The 9,904-nt window shown below is 42.0% G+C and overlaps 1 protein-coding gene across 1 annotated transcript; it reads right to left on the bottom strand.

Moving 5' to 3' along the window:
* Window positions 1-5,160: 5,160 nt before the first annotated feature.
* On the bottom strand, window positions 5,161-7,709 carry LOC117260817 (uncharacterized; the record flags this gene model as incomplete). Its single annotated transcript, XM_033632922.2, has 8 exons — window positions 5,161-5,352; window positions 5,499-5,657; window positions 5,765-6,003; window positions 6,122-6,227; window positions 6,409-6,541; window positions 6,691-6,790; window positions 6,863-7,002; window positions 7,241-7,709. Coding segments are annotated over 8 exons (1,473 nt in total), but the record flags the coding sequence as incomplete, so codon positions are not given.
* Window positions 7,710-9,904: the final 2,195 nt, after the last annotated feature.

The raw sequence follows: 9,904 nt of genomic DNA, 5'->3' as shown, positions 1-9,904 counted from the left end.
TGGAGAACTATGGGATGGATTAAACAGAAAAGTACAAAAGTCCTGGAAGGCAAAAGAGGAAAACAAATCTTGTGATCCATTTCCTAAATCTGATTTAAATTGTTTTTTTTATTCCTGTGTTTATTACTTCAGAATCAGGTAAAAAAAAATAAAAATTGAAAGATGGCAGATGAATTTGTTTTGGGTTACTCTTTTTTGTAATACTCATTTTGGCCACAAGAGGCTGGAGTGCACCACTATCCCATGTTCTAAATAGGACTAAAAGCATACATCATATTGTGTGTTGGCAAGTTATGTTACATTACTGTCATCTTTTATTTCTTTGCTTTTAGGGTGAAACTGAAGTAGATTTTTACTCCTGTCCAACCCAATGTCACTACAAAGTTATCAAATTCAGGTGCCTGGTCAGTGACTTCCGGCGTCAGACACCCACGAAAAAGCCATCCTTCCACATACAAGGTGACATGGGGAAATGCAGCTGGACAACAATGTAAGTTAAAGGGGTGAAAGTTTGAGTAGGGTGGGTGGGAGGAGTGGCAGATGGAATATTTTCACCACTTTACCTTGCTGTCAGACCGCCCTTTCCAACAGGGAAGTGAAGCTGTTATCCATCTCCGTTATCCTCTCTTCAGAGCCACCAGACTCCCTTGACAAAAACAGCAATTTTACCTTGCAGGACACTGGAGTTGCTGGTCTACTGCTGCCTCGATCAGATAGTTAGTTTGTGTTATTGTTTGACTTTGGTGAATCTGACCTCACCCTGTCAAACACTAAAGTTACTCAATAACACAAATAAATTAACCAACCAAGGCAGTAGTAGACCAGCAACTCCTGTGTTCTTCGAGGTGTTTTTGTCAAAGGAGTCTGGTTGCTTTGTAGAGAGCATGGATGGAGATAACAGCTTCAGTACCCCATCAGAAAGGGCTGTCTGAAAAAAACTGGAACTATCCCTTTGAAGTCTTCAGATACACTAAGGTTCTGCTAGTGGGATGAAACAATGGTGTTTCCAAGGGAACTCAACTTGCATACATCATTAAAAATTAGCTATGATTTTGCCTTTGCAAAACATTTTTATAAAAAATTATTTTGGGATTGTTTGCCATTATTTAGAACAGCTGAAGATAGACAGAAACTGGGGGAGATAGAGAGAAGGGACTGCATGCAGCAAAGGACCACGGGTCAGAATCGAACCCTGGCCCCTGATAAGAACTCAGCTTTAACCTCTGCAACAGGACATTTTGATTGTTCTTTTAGATATTGATGAGCAACTATCTCTCTTATGTCATTTTACAAAACAGCCTGGAGAGCCTCTGTTTATGGTTAACTTCCAAATAAGTTAAAACTTTATTCTTGCTGAAAGTACAGTAAGAGCCCACCTCTACGGTAAGAGCAGAAAATGTATGAGCAGGAAACGGCTCTTACCTTGATGAGTTGGGGTGAAAAGAGGACAGCCGGTGGGTGCTGTTACTATAACGGAGGCATTGTATTCCTGCTCCAGCCTCTGATTGAACACCTCCATATGGAGAAGATTCAGGAAGCCAAGTCTGTAGGGGCACGGGGAGGTGCACAGGTTCACTTAAGTTTTATAATTGATACTGATGCTTTTAATTACAAAGAGCCTGTTTGGAATGAATTCAACAGCAAGTACGAGTCATTGCTATTCCAGTGCAGCTTCATACTTCCCAATGGTCTAAATCACTGCCACTAATGGAATCAAATTCATTTTTATCATCTGGACTAACATGACCTATGATGATACATAAACTCTTACTTGGCTGTCTGTTTTGGCAACATACAGTATGTATTAAGTTGTTTATTCCCTTATTAATCATATCATATGATGTCAAGGTTGTGTAGAAAATGAGGAAAGAAGCCTTTAAGAACTTTTCTGCAACAGTAAATTACTTGATACTTTGGTGGTTGCACTGCTCCATGTCCACACTTTTGTTTGATTTGCTGTAACATTAGTGACCCACTCCCCTGTTGTTGTCTTAAGAGCCATTTTTCATTCTAATTCGTCTTCACCTCCAGCCTGCTCCCAGGGCCAGACTGCTGTCTCTCTGCACTGTGACACTTGAGTCATTCAGGGTCAGCCTCTCAATGGCGCTGCGAAGGCCCACGTATTCTGACTGGTCCATGGGATACATGCCTGAGGGACAGAGAACAAGACAGAGTGCACATCTTCAGCAAAAAGGACTTTTTCATGTACTGTGGAGAGCAGGTGCTGTACTAACTAGTGGAACACAACATCCTCTGAAGGGGTTTTACATTTGAAATGTCCAGTGAAAGTGGACTATTTACAGACATCATTGTACTGAATAATTATGGTGATGCATGTGGTATTTAAAAGAATAGTGTCCTCCATTCCAGTTCTTATTCCAAATTTTCAGAGACTTTTATGGGACAGCAGGAGGCAGCTGCAGATGGTAAAAACTTGAAGAGCTTCCACAGTAGGGTGACCATATTTTGATTTCCAAAGAGAGGACACTCGGCCCGGCCACGGGATGATACTCGCAGTTTACTCAACGATGCCTTATAATTTTAATATATTTAAAGTTTATATATATATATATATCTATATGGATAGAAAATTCAGTTATATTACAAAATAATATCTCTCAAAGACAGAAATTCAGATAGGCCCCTATAGATAGGGCACACATACACACACTAGAGTGTTGCTACCCGATCCGAGCCCGACGAGTCCCGACGGTAGGCCTACCCGACGGATCAGGCCGGGTTCGGTCAAAAATGTATAAACTGTTTTCGGGCTCAGGTCGGATTCAGTCAGCTTTCAGTGAAAATGTTATTTACGTGACAACACCTGAACATAACACACACATACACATTGGCTGTTTGTTTCTACCTCTCTGCCGCCCGCCTCCGCCTTGATTAAATGCTGAAAATAAAATAAAAGAGGGAAACAGGTTTTTCCTATTTTATCTTATTTTGTTAGGCTATATTTCTTCCTCTCCCCTCGCTGGAAGCCTCGGACCTCCCGCTGCCCGCTCCCGTCTCAAACACGGAGGTCTCCGTCTCCGCGGAGCACCCACGGCGAACGGCTGGCCTGTTAAATAGCCTGTAACCATAACAACTGTGTGACACAAATTCAGTGCTTTAGTAATTAAATAATGTCAGGCTCGATTCGGTTTCGGACATAACAACAGAATGACTGTTGGGTTCGGAAAGGAAAACCGGACATTATCATCAATTTATAAACATCCCCCGGACGCCCCGGACAGGACGTGAAAAGTGGACATGTCTGGGCAAAAGAGGACGTTTGGTCAGCCTATTCCACAGGCTGCACCTGAGGGTGGAGTATGTCACCAACATGAAACTCCTTCACATCCTTCATCTCTGCTATTATTGACATAGGTGCAGATCCTTCCAGTCACCTATCTGTCAGGTCTGCTAAATTGTACTAAATTTAGGCTCCGCTGCCTATTTTGCAAGTCTTTTGGCTTTGGAGAGTGGTGGCGTGTGGCTGAGAGTCACTCACTGGGATGAAGACATCAACTCCCCAGGCAACGTTGAGTTAAGCCTAGTTCACATTACACGATTTTCACCGCGATTTTGACGTCGCAGAGGATCTTGAGAGCCACTTTGGGTCGGAGGTGAGTCGGCAGATAGTCTGACTCGACGACTCCTCATGTGTGAACAAGCCTACGAGCAAGTCGCCCCCTCGTCTGTGACTGGGACTGGGACTAGATATCTGGCATGCTAGAAAACTGGAGAAGTGTGACATGACTGACAAAGGGCACGTCAGTCCCACGTCAGCATGCAGGAAGATGGAAGAAATGTGAGGAGGACAAGCAGCAGGGTTGCTACTTGCCAGGTCCACTTATTAGCCGCGACTTTGGGCTTGTTTCTAAAGTGGAGTTGCTTATTTGGGCTTGCTCTCTAAACGTCACCTTTCTCTATATATATCCGTCTTATGAGTTATTTATACGCATGATAGTCGCTTCTTTTGGGCTTGTCTCCATAGCCCTGGTTGCTTGTTTCTCTCCCAAGATCTGGCAACACTGACAAGCCGGCAAGCAACAACAACTATGGCGGCATCCACAGGATCATGGAGTGCATAGTGTTTTGACCCAGGCCCTGGAGGCAGATCTGATTCAACACTGGGAAGAATACCCATGCCTTTATGATGTGTCGTCTCCAAGTTAAAAAACGTACTTTGGTGACGTCACTGTGTTATCTGGGGCTCTGTCGGCGAGGGCTCGGTGGAGAAATCTTGTGGTGTGCACACACAGGTCGTAACGCCATTGGCGAGACTCCCGCTGACAGAAACACAACCCTGTCCGTGCCTTTATTATTCTATCTTATTTTTTACTGTTGTGTGTTTTATTTTGTTATTCACGCATAAAGGTTTTACTGCAGCAATTCTGGCTTACTGCTGTTTTCTGCTGCAGGCTACACTCTAAAAAGTAAGATGACTAATTCATTTATACATAATATGTTGCAAAAAATGCACACATTCAACACTCAACCACAATATACAGAGTGGTTTATGGTAAAATGACTCTAAATTATATAAAAAACCCAATGCATTTCCTATTGTTTATTGTATGCAGGTATTGCAGGTAGTATTTTGATAGAGTTCATGTACATAGAGAAAGGTTTTTTATAATTTGAAATGTAGAGTTGGTATTTAATGAACAAATTGTGGTTTTAAGCAGAAAATTGACGAATTGGCTAGTTTTAAGAGGCAGGTAGAAAGGTAAAAAGTATCTTACGAAAAAGTTTAGGTTAACACTTGTTAGCAATTGTAAAACTATTGATTTTATGTAGCAAATATGACAAATTTGCCTCAAAAGGCTTCACAATCTGAACAGCATATGACACCCTCTGTCCTTAGACCCTATGTATGGATGAGGAGAATCTCCACAGAGGTGGGATCCTTTCCCAGGACGGATAGACAGGCAATAAATGTCAATGTGAACAGAACAGACCAACAAGTAAAGTCACAGTATGGACATTAAGAATGACAAAGTAATAGACATGTTGTAAATGATTATGAATGTATATTTTGGACAGTGATTACAACAATATAAAAATATATAACTATACATATTTAATTTATATATACATATATATGAACAGTATAATAAATAAATAAATAAATAAATAAATAGATAGATAGATAAATAAACAAATAGATAGCTGAATAATAAATAAATAAATAAAGAAAGAAAGAAAGAAAGAAATAATATTTCAGATGTCCTCTATTTCTTGGCCTTCTTTAAGATCTTGTCCAGTGATGGTCTTTCATTTACGGGAACGATCTTTGTCCACAGTTTGATGAAGTCCTTGTGGTCGGCCAATTTTAAGAGTACTATCTGTCCATGGTGCCTGTGGAGGAAGACATTTCTCATTTAGCTCAGTATTCAGAAAAATTAAATTATGACTTGTGGAAACACTGAACGAAGAAACAGGAGCTACAAGATCACAAGATTGTGCAAAATGTTACACTAAATCTAAAGAACTTGATAACTCACCTCACTTCTGGTGCACCATCGATACACATCTTGGAGACAGCAAGAAGGAAGCGCTCTGTGAGTGTCCTTCCTGCTGTCAAGATGCGAGCTGCTCCCAGGCTGTCAGCCAGCTGGTGCAGATGTTGAGCCATGCTGCCTCTGACTGCAGCACATCGATGGCTGAGGAGGGACAAAGACAGGGGAATATGAGACACTATGTTTCATTATCCTATTTAACTTTGTTTTAAGGTTTTTGCTGATAAAATAAACCTCTTCTCTCCTCTTACCTCAGGCCTGCGTTCAAAAGAGCGCTCACAATGCGACCATGGCTGCAGTTGTCTACCAGGGCGTCGAGAGCAAGATTAGCCTGCTGGTGAATGAAGGCACTCGTTGTCTGTGCCAGTTTCAGCAGCAAGGCTCGGCCTGTTCCCTCTGCCTCTGGGTCCATGGCCTTTCGAAGGTGAACGTACAGCTCTGCCAAGGTGTCCATTGCTTCACAGGCAACGGCTGAGCGTAAGTTGTTCACCTGTATAGTGAGAATAAACATCATCAAACATCAAAGCTGTAGTGTGCACACTCATAGACACATGTTGGCAAATGAAAATGCATGAATATAGATAGAAAGAGGAAAGTGTGTACAATACCTCCTCGATGAGAACCAGACACACTTCATGCACTTTTGTCCTCAGTGTATCTGGGTGGTGCTGTACAAGAGCCTGAATGATTTTCAAGCCGTCGATTTTCTTCTCCCTGTATGTTAAAATGTAAAGTATAATTAACCTCATAAAATTTACTGTTATCAACATGTACTGGCTCCATAGTGATGTGACACTGACAGGCTTCATGTCAAACTAGTTGCAACATGACTGACTTAAGATTAAACATTTGTTGAGCTGGTACAACAGACTGCTCTGTGTTGTCGGTGTCTTACCAGTCATCTAAAGAGAGCAGCTTGAAACAGGCAGACAGGCTCTGCACAGGGTCGGTCAACGGCTGTAGCTCCGTGTTCTTGACCTTTTTATCCTTTGCAGCATTAGGGCTGCAGTCGGTGGTTGTGTCCTTGCCTGGTAAAAAGCAAAACAGTCTTTACTCACATGTCCTGTCATTCATAGCACTGTACTCACAGTAGCTATTAAAATTCTTTACAGAAAACTATAAGAAACCCATGAGTGCAGTTCACAGCTTCGACTACAATTATTCAGCCATTTATTACCTGCCACGCTGACGGCTTTTGCGGGACGCAGGGCCACCCCGGGTCGAGTCCCTTGTTTCTGGGCCTGGGGAACTCTTGGAGGGGTGGGAGCCAAAGGCGTCTCCACAGGGATTGCTGTCGGAGCAGGTGCAGGGCGTGTCATGGTAGGTGGTGCAGGGACCCTTTTGGGTGCCACTGCAGGGGTCGTCTTTGGAGCTGCTGGAGGTCGAGGTGAAGGGATGGAGGCGAGCTGGAGGCATTTCAATCTCTCCACAAAAGCCTCAACTTTCCCTTTAGCCGATTGTAGCCTACATCCATCGGCTACCTCTTTCTCTGTTAGGGCAAAAAAAGGATCACATACATTTCGACTGTTCTCATACCCAATGAGTAACTTAGATGTAAGTGTTGTACTTGTAATAAAGTGTTTTAATATTTGAGATGATGCCCAATGATTTAGCATAAAATCCCCATGCTGTTTGAGTCTAACAGGAACATAAACAACCAGAAGAAACAGCAGGTGTTCCCACAAAAGCTAACCTGTCCCTAAAAGAGTTTGTCTTGAGGAACTGACCTGCTCCACTGTATTTGGCTGAAAGCACAGGCAGACGAGACATTCTTCTCCTGAACAGTGGGACTGCTCGAGGAGGAGGAGGAGGAGGAGTTGTTGGTTCCTCAATCAGAGCAATGGCCCTTAGCTCACTGGGTGTTTGGCAATCAACGGAGCTGAGGGAGGAGGTTGAGCTCTGGTCTCGGTCTGCCATTTGAGCCTCCTTGCATGTGAGGGCAGCCATCTGGCTGCCAAGAAGCACCTTCTCCCAGAAGGAGTCGTCCTCCTCATCAAGACTTCCAGGGCTCTGGTGTCTGTCGATGACCTCAGTGTTGAAACGAGGAACATCTGAAAGAGGGGCGTTCCTCCTTCTTCGTTGGGGGGATCTGATACTTCTTTTTGGGAAAGGTGGTGGTCGCGGTGATGGCAGGGTGACGTCCTGAACGGGGAGTCCCAGTCTCCCCAGAACAGCGTCATTTCGGGCTTTCGTCGCAGCGCAGATTTTCTGCCTGGCGCACTAACGTAGCCCTCCCTGCCCTCTGGGAGTCCAGGATGCTGGACTCACTGGTCGAGCCATCAGGATTTTGATGTCCACTGTGGCTCCCAGTTTGCTGTGGAAATAAAGCACAACACTATTGAGTAACTTGGTAATCATTACAGTTGAGATGATCCACTTTGACTCAGTTATGAACAGAAGGAAGATCAGAGATGACAGTTTTTCCTCAATTGTTTCAGCACATTTCCTGAAACTGTAGCTCAACTTCTCAAAACTCTAAACACAAAACTATTCTTTTGAAAACTCAATAAATGTCTCGTAAAATGAAACACTGCACTTAAAACCACATTCCCGCTTCTCAAAACCAATTCTTTCCACCAAAACAAAGCAAAACTTGCAGAATAGTTGACACTGTCAGAGCTCTGAGAATACACAGATGTTACCTATTTTGACAAAACTCACAATAACTGAACTGATACTATAGGTAACATGAGAAACAGCACGGTAAAAATATGATTTAGAATTTCAATTGTAGTGAAAACAATTAGAGTTTAGCAGTCTGGAGTCTTTTTGATGAAACATTAGTGTCAAGTTTTCAGAGCTGGGAGAATATCTGTGTTTTTGTGTTCAAAAGAGTTGATTACTTACACCACCATCCTCGTTGTTCTTGTGGATCCACTTCCGAAATGGGAGGCAGATCTTCGACAAGTTGCAATTCTCCATTACTTTTTCAAAAAACAACTCAATTGTTCGAAAGACGAAACAACAGTGTGTGTGTGTACTCTTCTCTCAGTGAGATCAGTGTGAGACTGACAAGTGCAGGGGGTACTTGTAGAGATTCAGGCAATCAAAGAAATTCCGTGTTCCATTCTAAACTGTCCTGTTCCATTCTGTTCTGTGTGTGTGTGTGTGTGTGTGTGTGTGCGTGTGTGTGTGTGTGATTTACACATAATGCAACATAGATATGAGTTTTGCATTGTACATACTATATTTAATCTCAAAACATGGTTCAAGTTGAAGGACAGGAACAACCCTGATGCAGCTCACCTGCACACCTCACCCTCACTTCTGCATATTTTCAGCTCTTTTACATTAATTTCCACTTTCTCTTCAACTGATCCATCAGTATATCCCTCAGTATGTCATCTCCAATCATATTTTGACGACTCTTTACTATAACCAGATCTAAATAGCTTGAAAGGTAACTTTGGTATTTCTCAACCTGGACATTATTTTCCCATGTTTTTGTGTCTAAGTAACTAATGGAGACAAAACTAAGCACTCGAGGCATTTGTGCACAGTCAATGCACATCCAAGTAAAGCTTGTTTTGGTCACTGACAGGCTCAGATTGTTACTGTGTCTGACAACATGATAGAAAGGATCCCTACAGAAATAGAGCTTTGCATTAATGAGTAACATCCTTTTTGTTTAATCAGAAACAGCCCTGAACTCACCAAACACACCACGGGTAGTCCATTACCATGCAATGACTCATCACTTATTGTACAACAGCAGCTCCAAAAAAAAGTTGGGATGCTGTGTAAAACATAAATAAAAACAGAATGCAAGGATTTTCAAAAACTGATGTTCAATGCTCAAAAAACACCTGTTAAAACATTTCACAGGTTAACTGGTTAACTGGTGGTGCAAGGTTCACTACTTTGTGAAAAACCGTGTGGGCAAATGGTCCAACAAAATGTTTCTCAGTGCACAATTACAGAATGCCCCTGTCCCAACTTTTATGGAATGTGTCCCAGGGATCAAATTCAGTGTGTTTATTTACAATAAACAATAAAGTTTATCAGTTTGAACATTAAATATCTGCTTTTTGGACTGTATTCAATTGAACATGGGTCAAAAATGATTTGCAAATCACTGCATTCTGTTTTTATTTACATTTTACACAGCCTCCCCACTTTTCTGGAATTGAGGTTGCCGCTGTAAGTTTAACTTTGAGGCAGCCTTTGGGCCTTGTACTATTTCCCAATTCAATCTCATGACAAATTTTCCTTGTTGCACTTTTAAAAACGTCATTATCTACACAGTGAAATGGAAACTTCATAAAACTAACAAACCAAAAAAACGATTATTTTGTTCAGATCCAGATCAGATTTGTCCTATCATGCTGCTGTATAAACAATAAGTAAACATTTTGATTATCATTTTGTCAGGATAACATTAAGACACAAGC

This window comes from Epinephelus lanceolatus, chromosome 7, assembly GCF_041903045.1.
Source record: "Epinephelus lanceolatus isolate andai-2023 chromosome 7, ASM4190304v1, whole genome shotgun sequence".
NCBI lineage: Eukaryota > Metazoa > Chordata > Actinopteri > Perciformes > Serranidae > Epinephelus > Epinephelus lanceolatus.
Note: the sequence above shows the minus strand (reverse complement) of the source record. Positions and strands in the feature narration are given on the sequence as shown.